Here is a 25,165-nt window from a genome sequence, read left to right as displayed (position 1 = left end):
TGCATGGGCTGTGGCACTGCAGCAGGGCGCAAAGCAGCTCCTGGACCCGCCATTGTGTGTCCCCCAGACCCAGCCTCCCCGCTTGCAGCCTGCACCTGCCATCACATACCCCACCTCCCCACACAGTCCCCATTCACTTCCCCTCCCACCCGCCATCACACACTAAGGAACTGGAACAGGAAGAGGAGAGCAGCCTGGGGCTGTACCGTGCAGGAGGAGGACAGAGCTATGGCTGGCTGAGTGACGGGGAAGGGAGGGTAGGGGGGCAAGGTCACCCCAGTGCACTATGACCACAAGCCCTCCAGAGAGGCTGGGACAGCCCCATTGCGTGACAGACACAGCCCAGGGTAGGGCAGTGCCCCCACAGCCCCACTGAGAATCAGGGGGTCTGCCAGCTCTCTGCCTCGCCCTGCAATCACTTACCCTTTCAGCTTTGTAGCTATCCTCACGTTTGTGATCTTCCACCCAACGCCTGCAAGGGAAGGGAACAGTCACCAGCCTCAGGCCGAGCCTGATGCAGCTCCCACAGCTGTCAGCAGGAGCCTGGCCACTAATTCTGCCAGGAGAGCAGGATTGGGCCCAAAGAGTCTCCTGCATGTGGTGAGCCCCAGCTCTCTGGCTGGGGTCCAAGTCATTGAGCCCACCACAGGGGTGGGGTGGGCACAAGAGGCACCGGGGGGGGGGGTCCCAGTCACGCCTGCACAAGTGGTGCAGGCACGAGGGGCACCAGGGTGGTTTCCTGTCACCTCTGCACATGCAGGGTGGGCACGAGGGTCACCAGCACAGAGTCCCAGTCACCCCTGCACAGGCGTGGTGGGGCTAGGGGCACTGGTGTGGGATCCCAGTCACACTGCATAGGCTGGGTGGGGCAAGGGGCACCAGCACAGGGTTCCAGTCCCCCCTTCACAGGTGGGGTGGGCACAAGGGGTACCGGTGTGGGGTCCCGGTCACCCTTACGCAGACAGGGTGGGTGCGAGGGGCACCGGCATCGGGTTCCAGTCACCCCTGCGGGCTCCTGACAAATCACGTTTAGGCCCCAAGTTGCCCTCTTTTCAGTTGAATGCGCCTTTAGCTCTGTCCCTCTCCAAATTCCCTCCTTCACTCCTGCCCACAGGGCGCAGCTGCTGCCATCCCTGGGGCCGAGGCCAAGGCCGAGGGGAAGGCTGGGAGCATGAAGGAGGGGCTGGGAGAGCGCGGGCTGGCAGGGCCCTTAGTGGAGTCACAGAGAGCCTGGGGAGGGGACAGTCCTACCAGCTAAGGAGCAATAAGCAGCGACCAGCCCGCAGAGCCCCTCCATACAGAGACTGCAGCAGCCCCCGCCCGTGTCACTGCATCATCCCGTGGAGCAGAGATGGAACAGTCCCCGTTTCACACCTGGGGAAGCCCCGGCTCAGAGAGGTCACAGACCTGGGCTTTGAGTGTGCACTGGGTTTGGGTGCCCTGTCAGCACGCTTTCAGCCGCTGGCTCCAGCTGCCACTGGGCATTCTCTGCACCTCTGCAAATCAGACCCCAGGGGTCTGGAGTTGGGGACCATAGAGGAGAGGCTCTTTCTGAAAGCCTGAGGCCAAGGCCCTCCAGCCAGTGGCTGGCAGAGACAGGAACAGAGGCCAGATCTCCCAGGTTCCCACCTCCAGATGCCAATGCAGGCTGCCACTCTAGTACCTCCTAGTGTGCTTGGGGGAGAGAGTACTAGGGAAAGGCCCTGTCTGCCACCATGCCTGGCAGGATGGCGGGGGGGGGGGGGGGGTGGCTGAAGTCCTTGGCTGAAGGAGATTTGCCCATCTCCTTTTTCCAGCAGCCACCACTCCCTTGCTCTCTCTCGGGGGCAGGGCTGCCCAGACACAGTGCTGGGTGGTGTGTTGAAGGGGGCACCGCTGCCTTGGGCCCTGTGGCGCTGGGCCAGAGGAGCCAGGGACTCTCCCTCGCCGAAGACTAGACGGCCGCCTCGGTCCGTACCTTCCATGTCGGTCACAAGGATGTTTCCATTTGTCCATTGGTAGAGCCAGTGCTGGAAGGCACAGCACTTCTGCGCCATCTCCGAGCTGCTCTGCACAGCCAGGCTGCCGTCCCGCTCCTTCACGCAGTACCGCTCAAAGGGCCCCACAAGGTCCTCTTCGATGGTGGCGTAAGGGACAGTGTTGGCAGGTCGGTAAATGAGATACAGAGGGATGATCCTGGACAATGGCAAACGGCCCGGGTCAGCACAGGGTGAGCCAGGACATAAGCTGATGGGCTGGCTGTGCATCTAGCATGCAGAGCGCATGGCGGACCCCAACCCAGAGCCCACTGCCCTGAGCACAGTCCCCTGGCTGCTCCCTGGGCCGGGCTCCAGCCTGTCGGCAAGCTGCCCACACCTCAGCCATGCTAGCTACTGGACCTGCTCACGTTAGCCCAGGCCCCAGGCCCTTCCCACACAACGCTCCCAATTCGGCTTCTGAGCGCACCTGTTAATGAAAACAGGCCGCTGGATCCCTGCAGTGATGGGGCAGACAAGGCCATGCCAGTGCCACCCACCATGAATCCCCCCCCCCCCCCCCCCCCCAAAGTGATGCTCAGGGTGGGAGGAGGCTATGCTGCCCTGTGGCCCCTGCATGCTCAGGATGGAGGGCAGAGGCCCAACTTACTCCGGCACCACCCCGAAGTCTGGGATGGCCCGTGCTTCAGCAGCAAAGATCTTGCAGTACTCCCGGCTCGAGTTCTGGATTTTGCACTCCTGGGGATTCAAGCAAAGTCATTATCCCTTGCCGTGCCAGTGAGCCAGGCTCAGACAGCGTCCTGCTCCTCCCGGAGAGCTCATAGACAGGCACCGGGGCACGTCCTCGCTGGCAATCACAGGACAAAGGGCAGCTCAGAGCACCAGAGCCTCTGCACCACACAGTGTGGGGGACAGCAGACATGACAGGTGTGAGTACTGGACAGCCGTGGAGTAGGCTGCAGGTGCTGGCCCCTGCCCCTCAGGGCTTGTGTGACAGCAGCTAGCTCAGGAGCAGGGAGGACGTAGGCAGGACACAGGTCGGGGCTGGGCGGGCAGCACAAGGGACAGCTCAGGAGGAGCAGGCAGTGGCAGGAGAGCAGAGGTCAGGGGGCAACTGGCCAGAGGGGCCAGCAGGCCAGGAGCCTGTGCCCAGGCTGGGGAAGGCTGTTCCAGGCACTGGGGTGTGCATGAGGAAAGACAGGAGAGGGAAAGCGGGAGGAGAGAAGAGGAGTGGGGCCAGGGTTGGACAGGCTGGCAGGTGCAGGGAGGCGCTGAGGAGTGGCAGTGAGCTGCGTAGCGAGTGAGGAGCAGGCCAGCTGGGCAGGGGTGGGGGAAGCATGCTGGGCAGGAGCAGTGTGCCAGGTGGGGAGAGGGACATGAAGGGTGTGGGGGTGTGTGCAACGCAGGCAACAACAATCAAAGCACTGAGCCAAGTCAGAGTTTTCAGGCTGTCCCCATACTACAGGAACAAGGGGGCATGCCTGGGTGTGCCTGTTGGGGAGTGTGACGGGAGGGATTGTGACCTGGGCACGCCTGCTGGGCAGCATGGGGGGAGAGGTGTGACCTGGGCACGCCTGCTGGACAGCACGGGGGCAGGGGGCGTGACCTGGGAGTGCCTGCCAGGGAGTGTCGGGGGAGGGGTTGTAGCCTGGGCATGCCCGGGGAGTGCGGGGGGAGGGGCATGACCTGGGTGTGCCTGCCAGGGAGCATGCGGGGAGGGGCCATGCCCTGGGGTGCCTGCCGGGGAGCCTGGGCCCACCTGGATGGTGATGTCGTAGTTCTTCTCGATGAGCGTGTTCTCATTCTTGGTCCCGAAGACGATGAGGTTGTGCACTTTGATGATGCAGGTCCGGCCGGACTCGAAGACGGGCTCCAGGCCATAGATTGTCCTTGCGCGGCAGGCTTTGCGCAGGAAGCCGGCGCCCACCTCCACGTCCTCGCTCACGACACGCCCAAAGAACTTGTCCCCCCAGTAGCCTGAGTCAGCCAGGCCTTTGGCGAACACCATGGGGGTCATTTCGATCTCCTCGCCGACTGGCAGAAGGAAAGCAGCGAGTGAGTGGTGGCAGGTGCTGCTGGGAACAGGGGGGCTGAGCAGGCATTAGGCTCACCCTGCCGGGGCCTGCAGCAGGTTGGGCCCCTAGTGCATAGAGAGATAGCGAGGGCAACACACTCAGCCCCAGGAGGAGGAGGGTGGGGAACAGCTCCTGGCGCATGCTAGCGCCCTCTCTGGCAGACTGGTGGCATGGTGCTGGAGGAGCCCCTCGCTGCAGGGCCTTGGGAAGAAGCTCCGGGTCTGCGATCAGTGAGCTTGACGTCTGGCTGGCATTGGCCACTGCCTGGTGCAAGGCCTTGCACATAGACACCGGCTCGTTAGGGAGGAATGGCTGGCTCCGGCCACGCCGCACTGTGCGGTCACCCCTCCCACCGGGCATCCAGCCCCACCCCGCGAGGGGACACTGGGTTTACTCTGAGTCCAGCGGTAATGGCCTGGCCAGCACTCACTGCTCCTCTCGCTGCTCCCACTTTACCTTCAATTTCTTCTCTGGAGACAAATCCCGACAGCACTAGAGGAGAAACAGAGCCCTGGCCATTAGTGCCCTGAGGGGGATGGACCTGTCTATCAGCTGTTCATCCCAGCCCCCTCCCTGCCCAGAGCCTGGGCTCTTCCCTGAGTGCCCCAGGGACACCCAGACCTGAAAGTGCCTTGGCAGCGCCCACGCACGAATGCACCAGTGTGACACAGTGACTACACTGACCGCTGGGCCCTGCTGCGCCCTTGTGCCCTCACTCTCCTGCCCCCATCGCCCGGTATCCAACTCATTCCTCTGTCCCCTCCCCTTATCCAGTCCCAACCTGCCCCCCCATACCCAACCCACCTCACCTTCTGCGCTGAGCAGGAAGTCGGTGGAGTCGGTGCCATACTCATTCTCGATGGTGCACTGGTACACGCCACAGTCCTTCCGGGATGCCTGCACAATGGCCAGGGCTGCCTGCCCCTCATCACCTGAGCTGAAGAAGAATGGAGCCAGCTGGAGATTAGTGCTGGGCAGCCCTGTAGTACCTGTACTGTGGTAGGGCCTATGAGCCCCAGCTGCGGACCACAGCCCCACTCTGTGAGGAGCTGTACGCACCCACCCACCCATCCAATGAAAGAACAGGCCCTGCCCCACAGAGCTTGCAGTCTGACTTCAGCCCTGCAGTGGGTGTATGTGAACTGAAAGCCAGGTGAATGCTATCAGGAGTGAAGTACGTAGCATGTTGGGAAAGGAATCTTCCCGTGTGATCCAGTGATACACAACCCAGGGGGTCTCAGGAAGCCACCTTGCTGCTTCATGACACTCAGGAGCTAAGGGATTATTACGGTTTCCTGTAGATTGTACTTGGGGAGAATTAAAAGGAAGAGAGACATCACCTCCTTCTCCCAGCAGCCCCTTGAACTCCAGCAAGGCAGGCTCGCAGGAGGACAGTTTCTTAGATTTGTTCCCTAAAAAGAAGGAATCAAAAATGGGAATCTCCCTCACATTCTCGGCAGTGAAGACAGATGCAAAGAATTCATTAGCTTCTCTGCAATTGCCTTGTCTTCCTTGAGTGCTTCTTTAGCATCTCAATCGTCCAGTGGCCCCACTGATTGTTTGGCAGGCTTCCTGCTTCTGATGTCCTTAAAAATTGTTTTGCTGTTAGTTTTTAAGTCTTTTGCTAGTTGCTTCTCAAATTTCTTTTTTTGGCCTGCCTAATTATAGTTTTCACTTGACTTGCCAGAGTTTATGTTCCTTTCTATTTTCCTCAGTAGGACTTAACTTCCACTTTTTAAAGGAAACCTTTTTGCCTCTCACTGCTTCTTTTAATTTGTTGTTTAGCTGCGGTGGCAGTTTTTTGGTTCTCTTACTATGTTTTTTAATCTGGGGTATACATTTAATTTGAGCCTCTGGTATGATGTCTTGAAAAAGTTTCCATGCTGCTTGCAAGCATTTCACTTTTGTGCAGGAAGGGTGTAGCCAAGAACAGGGGCCACAGCTCCTTACAGAGAAGCATCTGGTCTGGTGGGGCACCAAGCCCTGGGCCCTCTCAGTGAAGCCAGAACATCCCTTGTACCCCTCACGGCAACCATGTGCTGTAGGTGAACCCAGAGTCCAATTGCCTGGGGGGCAGACTGCTTTCCCCTGCCCTTATCAGTGTTTCCCAACTCTCCCTGTGTCTCCATTATAGGATGCTGGAAATGTGGCTTCTGGAGACAGTGCAGGCCCTGCTTCTGTCTGACCTAGTCCCTTCCATGCACAGTGCAGAAGGACATACCATTGTTACAGGCTGGGCAGATGTTCCCTCAGTGAGGTGCATGGTCTTCTCGCTTGCTCTCTGCCCTAGGAGCTGGGCTCTGAGCATTAGCGTCTGCTGTGGTTAACAATGAACAGATTCTGTGGTTCCTTCTATCCCACGTTGGCTTCTCTCTCTCTCTCTCTCCAGAGCCAGGGGGCCTCTGTGCTAATGGCCGGGTGTACTTCACTCTGATACCAATGGATCCATGTTTGGACTTGTTAGCAGGGAGCACCTTCACCCCAAAATGACCAAGGTGGGTCTACGGTGTAGGCGAGAGGTGTGATTGCCACACATGCAGACAGACCCAAACTAGCTTAAATCTGCCTAGATCAAAGCCAGCTTGAGTAACAATAGCAGTGAAACACAGGCGGTGGCTGATCAACTATGCACGCAGAGTCCTGGGCGGGGTTGTACTCCAGACGCTAGCCTGCACTGCTTGCACTACACACTATTGCTCCTGGAGCTAGCTTTGCTGTTGCTAAATCAAAGCTAGTTTGGGTATGTCCACATAGGCTGCAATCACACCTCCCGGTTGCAGTCTGGATACACCCTCAGAACTTGATAAGTGCAAGGGGCAAGGCTAGATTTAACACATCGGCCACAGGACATGCACAATGAGTAAAATACAGCAAAGCTGGCAGATTACCTCCGTCTGGCTTCTGCTACAGGGAACTCATCCTTGTACCACATCAGCTTTGAGTCACTCAAAATATTGAAGAACTGGCACCAAAGTTTCAGGTTTCCTGATGCATCCGAAAATTGTTCTGCTCTGATCTTACGAATCAGCTGGGGGGCTAAGGACAAAGCATACACCCGTAGTACAGCTTTCACCAGGCAGACTCTCAAAGTGCTACACAAACTGAGCTACCAACTATATAAAAGGAGGAATTCATCCAGCGATGCAGCACAGCAGCTGTTCGCAGCAATGGGAAATTAAGAAAAATACCAGGTCCAGGGAATCCAAAATACCAGGGAACTCAGGGAGGCAGAAGGCATTCACCAGAGTGGGAATTTGTGCTGGACACACCTGCTTTTGCCCTTGGATATCAAGTGGCCCCAAAGGAGACATCTTCAGTTTTACAGCTCATCTGAAGGCTAGTCTCTTCCATCCCACAGTGCCCCCAGATACCCCAGCAGCACTGACCGCAAAGGTGGAGCGCCACCAATGAGCCTGCACCACCACTACCTGCAACACCAGCATAATGAGTACCTCCCATCCTCCTCTGAGCCACCTTGACCTTGCTTTGCTTGTCAGGTGGCAGATCTCAGCACTGGGTGGCCAATGGCACCAAACTGCTCTTGTTTTGGTGGCCTTAACAGAAATTTGAAAACAACATTTGAAAATATGTAAAATATGAGACAGGAAACAGATGGGCCAGTGCTGCAGTGGGACCAAGGACTGTTGAATGGTCTCCAAACTTTACCTACTGCATAATCAGGTTTGCATCTTTAATGCGGGCGGGGGACACTCAGGCAGCCTAAACCAGGGATGGGCAAACTTTTGGGCCTGAGGGCAACATCAGGGTGCGAAACTGTCTGGAGGGCCAGGTAGGGAAGGCTGTGCCTCCCCAAACAGCCTGGCCCCTGCCCCCTATCCGCCCCCTCCCACTTCCCGCCCCCCTCAGAACCTCCCACCCATCCAACCCCGCCCTGCTCCTTGTCCCCTGACCGCCCCCTTCCAGGACCCCCGCCCCTAACTGCCCCCGGGACTCCACCTCCATCTCACCCCCCCGTCCACTGACTGCCCACTCCAGAACCTCTGCCCTATCCAACTGCCCCATTTCCTGTCCCCGACCGCCCCCTCCCGGGACCCCCCGCCCCTAACCATCCCCCTGGGATCCCACCCACTATCCAACCACCCCCTGCTCCCTGACTGCCCCCCAGGACTCCCTGCCCCTTATCCAACCCCCCGACCCTGGCCCCCTTACCATGCTGCTCAGAGCAGCATGTCTCGGAGCCGCACCGGAGCTGGACACGCTGCCGCGCTGCCCCGCATGAGCGCGCAGCCCCGCTGCTCAGAGCGCTGCCTGCACGGCGGAGTAGCTGCGGGGGAGGGGCTGGGGGCTAGCCTCCCAGCCCAGGAGCTCAGGGGCCAGGCAGGATGGTCCCGCGGGCCCGATGTGGCCCGTGGGCCATAGTTTGCCCACCTCTGGCCTAAACCATGCCTCCTCTGTGTGTGCAGCACAGCAGAGACCAGGACAAGCATTCAGATAACTTGGCCTTCACTGATGTAAGCAGAGTCTGGATGAGCTCTCCCCTGACATCTAGTGGTGAGCTGTGGAAAAAGACTTCAGAAGCTGATCTTGTTTGCACGGACACACCCACCCTGCCTAGGTGCTCAGCATGATGGGATTGCTTACCCAAATGATCACTTGTGGCTGGTGTTGGATCCCCAGTCTCCTTGTTATTGGGGCAGGAGTAATAAAGGGTTGTTATCCTTGTTGTGTGAACCAAGGGCAGCAAAACTGTACCTGGTATACCCCAATGGAGGGACTCATCCTCAACTGAACAGCACTCACTAGGCAAGGGACATGGGTTCCACAGCCCAATGAGTTGAGAAAGGGTGGGTCATTTGACCATGGTATAATAAAAGAGCTAACTTAGATGTAATTCAGAGTCTTGTTACATGTTGTAGAGTTGCAATCACTGATATCTACATCTAAGAATTAGATCCACTTTGGGACAGTGTCTCTCTTGCAAGAGACTGCCCAGTGTGCACCAGTAGTGTGGTTCCCCCACTAACAGCTGAAATCACTGAGAGCTGTATGGGCCTGAAAGCATCTTGGTGAATGGCCAGCAGGGTGGCTGGTGGAGAGGCATGGTGAGAAGCCAGCAGAGAAGCTGGTGGAGAGGGCCAGAGCAGAGGCACGGCAATTGATCCTTGGTGCAATGAGTGAGTGCCTGAGCAGTACAGTGTGTAAGGTGCCTCCTTACCCCTCCACCCTGCCACCTTCCACACAGGGTGGGAGGTGAACTCTGCAGACGAACCTCTGAACTCTTGGGCTGCACTGGCCAAGGACAGCAACTGTGAGTGGGTACAGAAAAGGATTGGGCATGTTAAAGGGATTTCTGTGTTTCTGGACTTAAGACCCTCAGGGGAAAAGGACACTTGGGGGTGGGTCTTTTTGTTATGGTTTGTGTTTATGAACCCCAGTTGCGATATTTTCCCAAATTAATGCTGAGTTAATTCCCTCCTTTTATTCAAAGTTTTTGCTACACTCAGACTCTGTGCTTATGAGAGGGGAGGTATTGCCTCTTACAGGCAGCCAGGGGGTGGTGTGTAATTGTCCCAGGTCACTGGGTGGGGGCTCGAGCCTGTTTTGTGTTGTTTTGTTGAAAAGGAACCTCTAGATACTGACCCTGACCCTTGTTGCTGCTGGCTCCACCTGGCAGAAGGGTTACACTTAGATTCCTCATGACACAGAGATTGGGCAAGTCCCATCTCTGGTAACTCAGGTGAGCACAGCATTGTCGCTCTAACTCCAGGAGCCTCACAGTGAGCTACAATGTGGTCTACAGTGGATTCTCTTTTGTGGGCTCTACCGATCCTTGGGACCCAGCCCTTACCCTAATCCTGGCTCTGCTCCTCCTTACCCGAGAGAGCCTCAGCAAAGCTTGTCTCTCTAATACTGCTGGCTCTGGGTGTCTCCTGCTCTCAGTGCTGTCAGTGTTCAGGATGCATACTCTAAATGGGGGCCTCTGGGTAATTACTCAGTAACTGTACAGGTTTGGGGGATGTGACCTGCTCAGGATTCTGCTCTGCTTTCCAAACTCCACAGAAAAGGAGGTGGAGCTTTCCCCACCCGGGATGAGAGAAGGGGCACCGGTATCTGAAATGGCAGGTTCTTTACCTTGGGGTGACTTTTCAATTCACCTGCCTTCAATGGGAGCAGGAGATGCCCCTCGGACTGGCCTGTACCCATGTCAAAGGAAGGACAGGCATGGGTAGGTCTGGAAACATGTGGAGATTTCACATTCTGCGTGTTACCCATTCCCAGATGCCCTCTTGGCTCCCTGCTACTGCAAGGACTTGTCACTGCTGCGTGCTGCCATCCTACATACTCCCACAGCAATCCTCCCAGGCTCTCAAACTCTGGGGTGGGGGTTAGTGTGTGCAATATGCAGGCGGGGAGAGTGTGTCTGCGTCTCTCCTGCCTGGGGGCATCCCGTGCTGCCCTCGTCTCTTATGCTTTTCTTACCTTTAAATGGGTTGTTTGTTTTCCTTGACTCCCCTGCCTGTCCTTCCTGCTTGGTGTCCTCAGGGCCTTCCGGGGTCTGACTGCTTTCCTCTGAGGGCTCCTCATATGCCTTGGGAACTTCGAGTGTTGCCATCTTTCTGGGGAGGGTTGGGGAGTGTCGGTCCATGGGAGGAGACAGAGTTGGGACAGGGGCTTGTAACAGAGCTGGGTTCTTCCTGGACTGTCGGGGAGGCACCGTGGGGCTGTCCCTCTTCAGATGCACTTGGCTCTCTGTGGCTGCAGCCTCTACCTCCTCAACCTGCTTGTTTTTAGGCAAGTATATCTTGCGTCGAGCCCCGGAGGCAAGCTCCTCTGGTGTGGCACAAGGTAATGCTGCAACCAGGTCGCTGGAGTTCTCCTTCATGCTGCTTTCGAGATGCAGATCAGAAAGCCCATCGTCTGCCTGGCCTGTTCTGTCCAGGGGCACATTACCCACCACTATAGAAGGGACAGACAGCAGGGCGGACCCTTCTGGTTCATATGCCTCCCTGGCTGGCAGTGTCCTACATGCTAAAGGACTGATACCCAGAGCTTCTTTGCTGGTAACTAACTCTTGGTTAATCATTCCCGTGAGCCTTCTAGATGTTCTGGGGCTTAAATGCAAGCTCTCTGCACTTTGGAAGAGCTGGTTATTTTGCACCCTTTCTAAGATTTTCCTTGATGTGCTGGGGCTTAGCCCTGCAATGCCCACTTCCGGCAGTGCTTTCTCCTCCCCAGCAGGCTGCCTCCCCTCCTCTTCAGTCTCAGCATCCTTCTTTGTGGGGCCCTTACTTTTATCTGGCTCGGACGAGGACATTTTTAAAAGCAGAAGTAAATAATTCTTCAAGGAGGACACTAGGTTTCTGTGCTGTACTTTGTGCTCCAGGGATACCTCCCCCTCCGGAGTTCTCTCTTCAGCCCGCGGAGTGAGTGGCGCCTCCGTTTTCAGTTCAGACCTACCTGTAGAGGTCATGCTGCTTCTCCCAGCTGCAGCTGCTGGCTCCTTGCCTAGAGTCACAGCTCTCTGCTCACTTTCCTCCCCACTCTTAGGAGCCAGCGACACAGGTGCCAGCTTGGCACTGCCCTCCTCAGCGGAGCTGACTGGAAACCGTTCGCGGTGAGGCATGGCAGCCAGCGTTGGTGCAGATTCATTTGTTTTCCTAGTCTCCATTTCTCTTTTCACGCCACTTGGCAGCTGGGCTGCCGATTGGTTCTCATCAGCAGGGGCTTCTTTGACTGGAAAAGAGGAAGCTGAGCCTGGTGCTTCCATAGACTCAGAGATCTCTGTGATGGAAACAGGACGCAGCACTTCCTTACTCACTTGGGTGGAGACTGGAGCTGCCTGTTTAGGCACCCAAGACATCCCACCCACCACTCCGCCTGCTTGCTGTGAGGTCTCATGGGAGGGCTCCACAGGGCTCTCCTCTACCTCTGTGCAGGACAAGCTGTCCCCTAACCAGCTTCCAGCTGGCTCTGTTTCTGCAGTTAATGGCTGAACAATCTTCTCACCCTCCCCCATTCCACTCCAGCAGGCACCTGGTTTAAGTGGGGCTTTGCCTCCAGGCTTACGACTTGCTTCCTTCAATGCTGACCCAGCTGTAGCTAGCTCCTCATTCTCCTTACTAGGAGTTGGTCTTTGCTGGGTCTCTTTGCCTGGGAAATTCAGGGAATGCCCTGCTCCCTCCTCTTTCCAAGGGGGATGTTCGTCCCGGCTGGGCTGTGTGAGACCAGGAGAACCAGCAGGAGGCCTCTGGGAACTCTCTTGGCTTATTTTCAGCATCCCTGTTCCTCGCGGCCTGGGGCTGGCTGGCTGTTCAGACTGCTCCATCTCTCTCTCCATGCAGATGGGCTTCCCTCTTGTGAGCTCCTTTAATTGTCTGGTTTGAAGATTACGGTCCTCCATTGGCTCCAACACTGGATGTTTCAGGTCGCTGGTGGAGGACAACACCTGCTTCGCTGCCTCCTGAACCTAGGTACAAAAGGGAAACCATGATTATGTTACTGCCTGGATCCACTTGGCATTAACTTAGCACCTTGGGCCCATCTACACGCTACACTGCACAGGGTCTGGACACCATATTGGATCATGGTCTGGTCTTGCCTCTGTGGATAGGACCAAACAGTTAGGGCCTGATTATGAGAGGGGTTGAGGGACACTAGATGGGGAGGCCCTGAGTTACTACAGAGAATTCTTTCCCAGGTGTTTGGCTGGTGGGTCTTGCCCACATTCTCAGGGTCTAACTGACTACCATATTTGGGGTAGGGAAGGAATTTTCTCCTAGGTCAGATAGGCAGAGACCCTAGGGGTTTTTCACCTTCCTCTGCCGCGTGGGGCACAGATCACTTGCAGGTTTCAACTAGTGTAAATGGTGGATTCTCTGTAACTTTAAGTCTTTAAACCATGATTTGAGGATGTCATTAACTCAGCCAGAGGTTGGGGGTCTATTACAGGAGTGGGTGGGTGAGGTTCTGTGGCCTGCAATATGCAGGAGGTCAGACTAGATGGTCCCTTCTGACCTTAAAGTCGGAGTGCCCCATGCTTCCACTGACTGCAGTTGGACCTGTGGGGGTTCAACACCTCTGAAAAATCAGGCCCTCACTTGTAACTATGCTCCTGCCATGCAAAGACCATGGCTACAACACAATTCTCTTCTCTACACGTTCTCATATAGCACTCAACACCATAGCATTGGAGCACCTTCCAGCAGTGCATTAAGCAACGTGACTAGCTTCTGTCATGTGTTGTTTGTTCTCCCAGCATCTCCTCAGGACGAGATGTGCGTGCAGTTGAGTGTCTTGTTGGATTTTTTTAATGTTATTGTTTTAAATGCCCATGCTCCTTTGTGCTTATGTTAGTGAAGGCAAGATCAAAGAAATGTGCCTGGCAGTTGGAGCCGAAGGTGGGGAGGTTTCTGATGGGGAGTTCACTCCACAGTCTCGGACCAGCCATTGAGGAAGTTGTGTCTCCCACACCAATGAGCTTTACTCTTATTGCAGAGTGCTCCGTGGGCTGGAGGAGCGGAGTCACTGACTGGAGTCTTCGTGCCAGAACTTACCCTTCACGTTACACAATTGTAACACGTCAAGAAATGGCACGCACAAAGCACATAAGCCTGGAGAAGTCCATTTCCCGGTAAGAGTGATATGTTATTGCTGACTGCAAATCCCAAAATGTAGATGCCAAGATGAAACAATGGGAGAATCACTCTCTCCCATCTCTCCCTTAGCAATTTGTAACATTCATGTGAAAAGGGCATGGGGATGCCAGAACAGATCAGAGCAGAGGTTCTTCTAACCCAGCGTCACTCTCCAACAATGATCAGCGCCAGATGCTCCTTAGGAAGCTGCAGGACACCTCTCACCTGGCAAATATGGGATAATGTGCCCCCCTGTGAAGGTCTCATCCTAACCCCTAATAGTGAGAGATCAGTTTAAAGACTGAAGCAGGTGGTTTTATCTCCTTCCCAAACCTTTTTTAAACATCAACTATTATAACTAGATATTCCTGATATCCATATAAATACCCAGCCTCCCTCTGAATCTTGCTAAATTCTTGACCACTCTGATGTCCTGTTGCCAATGAGTTACATAGTCTAATTACATGTTGTGTAAACAAGTATTTCCTTTTATCAGTATTAACTTTGCCAGCTTCCAATCTCTTCCGTCTTATTCTTGTGTTATGAGACAGGGAGAACTGAAGAAGTTTCCGATCTACCTTCCCTAGGCCAGTCATTATTTTATATACTTTTATCATGTCCCCTCTTAACTATCTCCTCTCCAAGGTAACAATCCCAGTCTTTTCTCTTTCTTTGTATGAGAGTTTTTCTAGCCCCTAATCATTCCTGTCACCCTTCTCTGAACCCCTCTAGTTCTGCAATATCTTTCTAGAGATGGGTGGCCAGTGCTGCCCACAGAATCCAGATGAGGCTGCTCCATTGATTCACATAAAGGCATTAGTCTAGTCTCTGTATCATTCACCATCCCATTCTTTACGCAGCCTAACATTCAGTTTGCTTTTCTGAAGCTGCGCATGGAGCAGTGGTTTAACTGAGCTGCCTGCAACGACGCCCAGAGCTTTTTCCTGAGTTAACAATTTGTTCAGAACGCTGTAAGGTGTAGAAGTCATTCAAATCATTCCCTCCAATGTACATTACCTGGCATCCTCCCCTCTTCCCCGTGGGGCAGGTGCCAACCCTGGTCCTTCCATTTGGGCAAGATGAAGTTCGGGGTCACGGCAGCATCACTGCCGATGCGCCATGTGGCCATGCGATCCTCAGCGATTACCTCTCCCTCTCAGTGCCGCATTAGCAGTGGGGTTTGGCATCCACAGCCATGTATTCTTGAGGGAAGAAGGTCACGGCTCAGAGTACAAGTTCCCCCTCCCCCACGCAAAGCAAGACTCTCACTGAGCCCTTGCACTGCTCCATATCACCTAATATAGTCAAGTGACAAGCAGCCTCCACTTCAGCCTTGGTGATGCAGAGACCATGTGATTCTGAGTGCTGAAACCTCTTGAAAAACCTGATAAACTGCTCATGTGGAATCTGACTGCAGGCAGAGAGGAGGCCCTTATACTCTCCATTAGCTGAACAGAAGTGCAAAGAGCTGTTTCCCTGAGTCTCCGCTGGCAAATCATCTGCCCTGCAGGGGACTGTTCCGAGTGCCCAAGAACCTCCAATACACTCACTCCTGAGCTTCCCCAAAGAGAGGGGGAGCTGAAATTAGAAAATCCCTAGGAAGCTGTTAATAAAGCATTTCCTGCAAAAAGATCAGAGAGAACTGGCCTCTCCAGCAGTCATATTAACCCACACTTTGTTACCATAGAAGGCCAGTTGCAGGCACTCACCCTACCCCGTGTCCTCCAGCTCTCCCGGAAAAGGAGTGTTGAGTTTCGAAGGTTAGAACCCCAGGGAATGCAGAGCTAAGGTCCCTCACACCCTCACTTTACAAGAGCGTTAGCTAACACCAGCAAGAAAAACACAAATGTTGGAGAACCAGGAAACAAAGAGCTAAGGTGACATTTCCCACACAACCTCAACTCTGCCCCTACATCCATGTCCAGTGGAATGGTACAGCAGGACTCTGATTCACACAGTTCAATGGGCAATCGCTGTAGCCAGTTCACCTCCACTGGCCATGGGGTACTTGCTACTGTTTCCAAGGCATCACCAAAGACACTCTGACCTGCCTCAAAAGAGGCTCATAATACAGAACAGGATTTCCCAATATTGTCTTTTCTGGAATTGCCACAGGAGTGTTCTCAAATTCCAAAGGGAAGAAGCAGCAGGAAAGGTGACAGCATATAGCAGCAAACTTTGTAACAGCATGTCCTGTGTAGTATGGGAGAGAATGAGGGATGGACAGCATATAATCACTCCGCCACTTGTGTATCCACATAGGGAAGAGCGTGTCACATGTAAGTTGGCAATCAAGAAGAGCGATGGGTGTGCGGCTGTGGTTAGCCAAAGCAGTTCTGGATGCCAGGGTCAGGGCTACACCACAGCTCCAACTGCTTTGAAAGTCTCTTCCGCTGGGCTGTGACGGGCACACACTCAGGGAGAGCCGCTCCCACTGCTCGTGCTGCTGCAGCTATGTGCTACTTTTAGTGTGCCAGCCCGATGAGAGCTAGTGCCAGCATGCTTCCTCCAGCTGGGAATCATACCCCCAGCTACAAGTGCAGCCATGGCCATAAACAGTCAAAAAAGAGGAGCACGGAAACTAGAAGAGAAGAAACGTTACAACAAGAATGGCAGACAGGTACCCCCATCGCAAAGTGATAGAGAACGTTCAGATTTCAAAGAGCAAACACCTGGCAATGTGACCAGGTAACATCTACACAATCTCCATCACGGCTGCTCTGTAGGCGCAACACAACACCGCTAAGCAAAACCCAGGAGGACACCGGCTCTGTTTCTTGATATGATGGACAGTGGGGCATTCTACTTCTTTCAGCACACCAGAACTGACAGTGAAGAACTTGAGGAACAGCAAATACAGGATTCACGTGGTGAAATCACCTAAGCATCCCCCTGCAGAAGGAAGCCTTGGAGGCTCGGATGCAGTCACTAGGTTAGCTCGTAGCTATTCATTAGTCTGTGGTTATTTTTAGCTCATGTGTTTTATTCTTCTTTGAACAAAAGAAAAATGGGGTGGGATGGAGAGATGTAACGGTGACCCCTGGAGACAATGGATACAAACCCTATCATGGGACAGGATACTAACCTTGTCATCCCAACCCGATCATGTGACGGGGACAAGGCAATAAAGTACAGTCTCTTTTCAACTCCTCTCAGTCGGACTCTTATTACTGTGGATACAATCTTTGAGGTGAGAGAGATGGCCTCAGCTTGGACTACTGGAAATGGGGCTGGAGAGGAATGAGTCAGTCATGGCCATGTAACAGAGGAAGAACTGGCAGGCTTGGCAAAGGCGTGGATGAGCGAGGAGACAACTCATGTGACCCCAAATTGCAAGCTGGGGTGACCCGGAAGATGGTGAAGTTACAGAGTGATGGAGGGGTTTGGATGAGTGAAGAGGAGCTCAGTTTGACGTGCTGGCAGCAGACACCCCGGAGGAGAGTTCCTTGAGACAGGCAGACATGCAGGACAGCACAGACAGAGACAGTCAGGGTGTAGCGGTAGATGTAATCCATGAGAGAGGAGGAGATCATCCCATGGATTGGTCTAGAGGGAGAAGAGCTGGCAAACCTCATAGAATTTGCAACATCTCACAGAAAAGAGCTGCCGTGGATGAGCTTCAGTGTACACCATCCTCCCAGAGCTCACTCATTTCACCACAGCACGACAATCTCAAGTCAAGGCCTTGTACTGTGGACACCTTATTAGACCCACACTGTGAGGTCAGGTGATGGAGCACAAATTCCATTTAACTTCAGCTGATTAGAAAACTGAAGGTTGTCATAGGATTTTGTAAAGATGCTCCACAGCAAATATAATTCATGTCTGTTATCTGTACCATAGCAAGAGCACTTCCTATTTTACGGCATTTACACCATGGGCAGAATGAAGTAGTAGTTAAATTAGAACCAACTTCTCCTCTGATCTTTGGGTCAGAAGTGGATCAGGCTTTGGCTCCAGTTTTCCCACTACAGCCAAGCTCTGCTCAGAGGGAATCTATTTGAGATGGCCCTGTCCAGACCAAGGGAAAGATTTTTTTGTTTTAAAACTCATGACAGTCAATTAACACATTCTAACCACAACCAAGTACCCAGTGTAGACAATTTTAACACCTTTAGAAATGTCTTCGCTAGGCATAGCTCCAATAGTGTTAACTATGACCAGCTAATGTTTCAGACATGACCATCTTTGTCTACACTAGGTGCGAGACGGCATTTATCCACTTGTTCGTTAGGGAGCTGTAGCGGGGTGGTCACCCGCTCCAGCCTTAAAGGGCTTAAAACAGCCCAGGAGAGGGCTGTGGCTGGGAGCAAGCAGTTCCCAGGCTGATTGGGGGAAGCAGGCTCAGCTGTGGCCATGCCTCAATCAGGGTCAGCTGGCCCTTATGAGAGGGCAGTGGGCCAGGAGCAGAGTCTCTCTGCCTTTAGAGGGAGAAGAGCCTGGCTGCTGGGGAGCGTACCTGGGCACCTAAGGTGGAGCAGGGCTGGGTAAAGGCCAGAGGAGCTGGGGAGCTCTGGCCTGGAAACCCCCCAGGCTGAAGGCCTAGTGTAAGGCCAAAAAGGGTACTGGGGTTGCAGGGGGCAGCCCAGGGGTAGGCAGAGGCAGCAGGTCCAAACCCCCCTTGCCTGTGATGAGTGGCTTATATACTGCAGTCTGCCCCAGTGAACGGGGGCTAGATGATGACTGGGCAGTAGCCATATACTGAGGCGAGGTGGGGATACAGGTTGGGAGCTCCCCTGGGAGGGGGAGACCCAGAGACTGTGGGGGCATGCCAGGGGGCAGCACCCCAGGGACAGGGGCACCGGGGTCCGGGAGGGACACGGGGGCCAGCGGCAGCAAGACACCAGCCTGCAGAAGGTGCTCTGGAGGCTGGAAGAGCTAATTCTCTGAGAGACCAGCAGGAGGCGCCGCAGGGGTGAGTCCTGCCCCATGACAGGAGCATGTTTTCTAAGAGGATGCGTTTTCCAGTGTAGACAAAGCCCTAAGGATGGCAGCATATGACTGGTGCCAGAAACCCTCCTGCTCGGGAGCAAGCAGCACAAAGCCAAGTGGCAGGCGGCAAAGCTCAAGAGCAGTGTTGCTGCGGATTTTTGTGGCACGGCAGGGATTAATGCAGCAGCTTGAAGGTAAGAGAAGTGATATGGCCCATGGGGGCTGTGCAGTCAGCTTTAAGAAGGGTCCAGGGGACTGTGCTGGGATAACTGCAGATGACTCCAGGATACAGAACCTCAATTCTTCTTCGAGTGCTTGTTCATGACAATTCCAATCAGGTATGTGCATGCGCGTACATGCATGGCAGCCTGAAGATTTTTCCCCTATCAGCATCAGTCGGGTTGGTCTGGGCACCCCCTGGAGTGGCATCATCATGGCGCTCAATATAGGCCCCTACCAGGCCGCTACCCCCATCAGTTCCTTCTTACCACCAGTGACGGTTAGCTGGAACTTCCCCTTGCTCTTGTCGCGACAAGCCCATTTGGCAGTCTGTATATAGTTCTCATTAGTTCCATAGCGTTAAGTAGTTAGTAAGTCCTTTATTTAGTTCTTAAGTTTCCTTTGGAGGGGCTTTCCCTCCAGTGCTATTCCGGCACTAGGGCATGCCGCCGTCTCCTGGCTTCAAAGCCTGTGAGGTCTGCAGCAAGTGTATGCCCGGAAGCAATCCTCACACTTCGTGTCTGAAGTGTCTGGGGGGAAAGCCATCAAAAGGATCGCTGTAGGATCTGCAGGAGGTTTCGCACCAGGACACTGAAAGATAGAAATCAGCGCCTGAAGATCCTTCTCATGGAAGCGGCACTCCAGCCCCAATGCGACCCCGGTGCCGAGTACCTCCTCCTCGGTACGCAGTGCCCCAGCACCGTCGGCACGGGGATTGGTGCCAAGTAAAGACAAGGACTCTCGGCATCATCATGGCTCCACTCGCAGCTCACATGCCGCAGGCAGGCACCGGTCTCAATCGCCAGTGCCACAGAAGAAGAGGAGGCCAGAGAGGGGTCGTTCCCCCCACCCCAGCTAGACCCAAGGAGCCAGCCATTGTGAGACCTGAGTAGGGCCACACTACTTCAGCCTTGCTGCCAGAGACGGTCGCGTCGACTCCTGCCCCCGTGGAAGGGCGGTCGAGTCCGGACCCTTCTCGCTCGCTGAGGCCGAGCTGACAACTACACTTCCCGTCGACCCCAGAGGTGTTTGAGGCAGCACGGGACCTGCTCCAGCTTACGGCACCATTCTCCCCGCCTAGACAGGAGAGGTCGTCAGCACCAGTCGCTCCCCTGGCACCGTCAAGGGGAAAGCCTGGCGGTCTTCATCCCTGGTGCACCGCTCCCCGGCACCAGAACCGGGTCAACACCCTCATCGGTCCCCGAGCCCGCAACGCGGCCCCTCCGTGCCTTGAAATACCGCTCCCCCATGGTCCTCCTTTTCGGAGACCTCTGAGTCAGACTCCTATCGATCTCGTAGGAGCAGAAGTAAACGGTCCAGATCACCACGAGACCGGCACCCTTACCCGGCACAGTGGCCCTTTTGGACTCCCTGGGCCCTTCACCAAGGCCAAGGGTCACATTCCAGAGCAGCGGCAGTGGCCTCGGCTACTTTTGTACAGCAACTGGCACCGTCGGCATTAGCAGAATCAGGGGTAGCTCTATTGTTCCCTGACGTCACCATCCCAACTCCAACCCATCGTCTAGGCCAGCCCCAGAGGTTTCAGCGCCGACTCCTCAGCACTGACAGCTTCAACAACTTCAGCACCGGGAGCCTCGGCACTGACATATACAGCTCTGGCACTGAGGGCCACAGCACTGTTCACATCGGCTTCAGCCCAGGATCCCCAAGCACTGCAGGACTCCTTGGGTGCGGAGGGAAGAGAATAGCCACTCCTGCGGGGGTCTCTTCCTCTTCCTCTCCAGATGAAGCGCTGGCAGGCACTTTGGTAGCCCCGGCCCTGGAGGACAACAGGGTCCTACAGCAATTGCTGAGGAGGGTTGCCCAGGGCCTGGGCATTCAGGTGGAGGAGGTAGTGGAGGATGCAGATCCAACGGTGGATATCCTTGCCCCCTCCAGACCTGCTCATATTGCCCTACCCCCATAAAGACCATTGCCAACACCACCAAAACCATGTGGCAGACCCCAGCTTTGTTGCCTCCTATGGCTAAGCACAATGAAAGACGCTATTTTGTGTTGTCCAGGGGCTACGAGCACTTGTATGCCCGTCCTCCACCAAATTCCTTGGTCGTGGATACTGCTAACCAATGTGAGCACCTACCAAGGCCCCTCCCCAAAGAATCGGGAGGTGAAATGACTCAACCTTTTTGGGAGAAAGGTCTACTCCACTGGCGGCTTGCAGCTCCGCATTTCTAATCAGCAGGCCATTGTCAGCAGGTATTTCTACAATACATGCGGGGCAATGGCAAAGTTCATAGAGCTGCTGTCACAGGACTCCCATGCCGAATTCTCGGCCCTGGTGGAGGAGGGCAAGCTCACTTCCTGAGCTTCGTTGCAGGCCGCTCTGGGTGGGGCTGATGCGGACACTCGGGTGATGTCTACTGGGATTGCCATGAGAAGGGTCTCCAGGCTCCAGGTATCAGGTCTGCCATACGAGGTCCAGCAGACCATTCAGGATCTCCCCTTTGAGGGCGTGACTCTATTTTCTGAAAAGATGGATAAAAGACTACATAGCCTAAAAGACTCAAGAGCCACCCTCAAATCACTGGGCTTCCATATCCCCGCCAAGCAGCGGAGGCTTTTAGGCCACAACCTCCTCCGTGGTTCTACCAACAGCAGAACTGGCAGGATGGCTCACGGAGGAGAAACAGGAGCGGCAGGAAGAGGCCACACCTGTCCTCAGGCCAGGGCTCTAGTCCGTCCAAACCTTCATCTGGCCAGAAGCAGGCCTTCTGAAGGTGCAAACGAGGATGACTGGATCCAACTTGCCTTACCTTCTGGTCGTGACTATGCCCTTTCTATCCTGCGTGGGTCCGTATCACATCAGACCGCTGGGTGCTCCGCATGGTAGAGAGGGGATACTCTCTCCAATTCTCTGCCCTCCACCCTTCCATCCGCCTTCCCCGACCCTCTTCAGGGACCCTTCTCACAAGCAAATCCTCATACAGAAGGTTCATTCGCTCCTATCGCTAGGGGCAGTGGAAGAGGTTCCTCTGGAGCAGAAGGGCAATGGTTTCTATTCCTGGTATTTCTGGATACCGAAAGCCAAAGGCAGGCTCAGACCCATCCTAGACCTATGGGAGCTCAACAAGTTCATGAGGAAGCTGAAGTTCCGCATGGTCTCTTTGGCTTCCATCATCCCTTCCTTGGATCTAGGGGACTGGCATGCCGCCCTAGACTTGAAGGATGCATATTTTCATATAACAATTACACTGTCCCACAGAAGGTACCTCAGGTTTGTGGTGAGCAACAAACACTACCAGTTCACAGTCCTCCCGTTTGGCCTGTCAGCAGCGTCTCGTGTGTTTACCAAGTGCATGGCAGTCGTGGCCGCGTTCCTATGCATGCGTCAGGTACAGGTGTTCCCGTACCTTGACGACTGGCTGATCAAGGGCTGCTCCAGGGCTCAAATGGAGGCACAAGTCAACTTCATAAGAACAATGTTCGATGAACTGGGCCTTAACTTGAACATGGGGAAATAAACTCTGTCCCCTGTTCAGCAGATAGAGTTCACAGGGGTGGTGCTGGACTCGACACAGGCCAGGGCATACCTCCCAGAAATGAGGTTTCGGGCCCTGGGCAACATCATTCAAAGTCTCAAAAAGTTTCCCACCACCACAGCAAGGAATTGCCTGAAACTTCTAGGACACATGGCCTCTTGTACCTATGTGGCGCAACATGCCAGGCTCAGATTCCAGCCTCTCCAATCGTGGCTAGCCTCAGTGTATTGGCCAGCTCGGGACGGTTTGGAAAGGGTTGTCACTCTGCCTCGCCTGGTCCTCAACTCCCTCCAGTGGTGGCTTGACCCACAGGTACTGTGTGCAGGGGTCCCCTTCACCGCTCCTCAGCCATCCCTCTCGCTAGTGACAGACGGGTCAGCCTTGGGCTGGGGAGCAGATCTGGGAGACCTCAGGACACAAGGCCTCCGGTCTCAGGCGGAACTTGCTCTCCACATCAATGTCAGAGAGCTGAGAGGGGTGTATCTGGTATGCCAGACTTTCTGAGCCCACTTGACAGGGAGATGTGTATCAGTCATGACAGACAACACCATGGCGATGTTCTATATCAACAAACGGGGATGCATGCTCCTCTCCCCTGTGCCAGGAAGCCCTCATGCTGTGGGACTTTTGTGTAACTCATTCGATACACCTGCAAGCATTGTACCTCCCGGGAGCAAGAACGAATTGGCGGACCATCTCGGCAGGTCTTTTCACGGCCATGAGTGGTCCCTACACCTGGACATCATGAACTCCATCTTCCAACGGTGGGGTTTTCCCCAGATGGACCTGTTCGACACTTGATGCAACAGGAAGTGCCAGCAGTTTTGCTCCTTCCTGAATCACAGCCCAGGCTCCATCGCAGACGCATTCCTCCTCCCGTGGGGAGGCCGTCTCCTCTACGCATTCCTGTCCTTCCCTCTCATTCACAAGGTGCTCCTCAAGATATGCAGGAAAGAAGCTTCAGTGATATTGATAGCTCCAGCCTGGCCCCGCCGACACTGGTACACATCTCTCCTGGAAATATCTGTGGAAGCCCCAGTTACCTTGCCGTTCCTCCTGGACTTAATAACTCAGTATCACGGCTGTCTCCAGCACCCAAACCTCGAGTTGTTGCACCTCACAGTGTGGAAGCTCCGTGGCTGAACCCCACAGAGTTCTCCTGCTCAGACCCGGTTAGACAAGTCTTCCTGGGCAGTAGGAAACCCTCCACCAAGGCTACCTACCTTGACAAGTGGAAAAGATTCTCAATCTGGTCTCAGAGTAGCAGCCGTGTTAGTCTGTATTCGCAAAAAGAAAAGGAGTACTTGTGGCACCTTAGAGACATTGGCGCAGCATCACTCATCCCCGACACTCGCCCCTATACCAACCATACTGGACTGCCTTCTCAATCCCAAGCAGTCCATGTCGTCAATAAGGGTTCACTTGGCCGCCATCTCTGCCTTCCATCCAGGCTCAGAGGGCCGGTCGGTGTTTGCCAACCCTATGGTCAGCCATTTCCTGAAAGGTCTCGACAGGCTATATCCGCACATCTGGCAACCAGCCCTGACCTGGGACCTCGATCTGGTCCTTACCAAATCGACGGGTTCACCCTTTGAACTGCTGGCAACTTGTTCGCTGCTCTACCTGTCATAAAAGGTGGAGTTTCTGGTAGCAATCACCTCCGCCAGGAGGGTGACTGAGATCAAGGCCCTAACATCAGAGCCCCCTTACACTGTGTTCTATAAGGACAAGGTTCAGCTCAGGCCACATCCCGCTTTTCTCCTAAAGGTTGTCTCCCAGTTTCACATCAACCAGGACATCTTCCTCCCAGTGTTCTATCCTAAGCCACACTCGAGCGTCAGAGAGCAGAGGCTTCACTCATTGGACGTCCACAGAGCACTAGCCTTTTACACTGAAAGAATGAAACTGTTTTGGCCATGGCAGACAGGATGAAGGGTCTTCCAGTCTCCTCCCAACAAATTTCCTCCTGGATCACGTCCTGCATCCGTGAATGCTATAACCTGGCAGAGATGCCTGCCCCTCCGCTCATTGCGCACTCCAGCAGGGCACAAGCTTCTTCAGCAGCATTCCTGGTGCAAGTCCCCACCCAGGAAATATGCAGAGTGGCGACGTGGTCCTCCATACATACTTTCACCGCACATTATGTGATTACCCAGCAGGCCAGAGACAATGCAGCCTTCGGTAGAGTGGTGCTCCAGTCAGTGGAGAACTCTGACCCCACCTCCTGAACTTAGGCTTGGGAGTCACCTGATTGGAATTGACATGAACAAACACTTGAAGAAAAAATGGTTACTCACCTCCTCATAACTGTTGTTCTTCGAGATGTGTTGTTCATGTCCATTCCAATACCCACCCTCCTACCCCTCTGTCAGAGTAGCTGGCGAGAAAGAACTGAGGGGGTGGCGGGTTGGTAGGGCCCTATATTGAGCGCCATGATGGCGCCACTCCAGGGGGCGCCCGGACTGACCTGACAGATGCTTTTATGGGAAAAATCTTCCAGCTGCTGTGCACGCACACACACACCTGATTGGAATGGACATGAACAACACATCTGAAAGAACAACAGTTACGAGAAGGTGAGTAACCGTTTTGGGGGGTTTTTTTTGTGAAGCTTGTGTCCAGAAATGGATCTTGACCGGTTCCTTAACATTACAAGGCTGTGCTTCCGGCTACAGCTGCACATCTGCAAGGAAATCTAGAAGAGGAAGGCAGGTGCCAGCCTTGGGAAATGCTGGAACACCTGGCAGTTTCAACTTCCCATTACAGTCAGTGGATGTATTGCATTACCTGCCAAGTATGTGGTGGGAGTGACAGCTATGCTATGCTCTGTACATTTGGCTATGCCCAGGCAGGAGTAACCCCCCCTC

General features: G+C 54.5%; 1 protein-coding gene across 2 annotated transcripts in view; it reads right to left on the bottom strand.

Annotated features, from left to right (window-relative positions):
• Positions 1-25,165, bottom strand: part of ALPK3 (alpha kinase 3) — an 87,828-nt gene that overhangs the window by 5,594 nt on the left and 57,069 nt on the right. For both annotated transcript variants that reach the window (XM_043523944.1, XM_037911480.2), the window contains 8 exons: positions 10,493-12,479; positions 6,940-7,087; positions 4,861-4,988; positions 4,508-4,543; positions 3,736-4,010; positions 2,626-2,714; positions 1,958-2,175; positions 424-472 (listed from right to left, as the gene is read on the bottom strand). In XM_043523944.1, coding sequence (XP_043379879.1) covers positions 424-472; positions 1,958-2,175; positions 2,626-2,714; positions 3,736-4,010; positions 4,508-4,543; positions 4,861-4,988; positions 6,940-7,087; positions 10,493-12,479 — 2,930 coding nt within the window. The remainder of the gene's footprint in view (positions 1-423; positions 473-1,957; positions 2,176-2,625; positions 2,715-3,735; positions 4,011-4,507; positions 4,544-4,860; positions 4,989-6,939; positions 7,088-10,492; positions 12,480-25,165) is intronic.

Source organism: Chelonia mydas, chromosome 10 (genome assembly GCF_015237465.2).
Source record: "Chelonia mydas isolate rCheMyd1 chromosome 10, rCheMyd1.pri.v2, whole genome shotgun sequence".
Classification (NCBI taxonomy): domain Eukaryota; kingdom Metazoa; phylum Chordata; order Testudines; family Cheloniidae; genus Chelonia; species Chelonia mydas.
The sequence above is the reverse complement of the archived record's forward strand: the minus strand, read 5'-3'. Positions and strand labels throughout refer to the sequence as shown.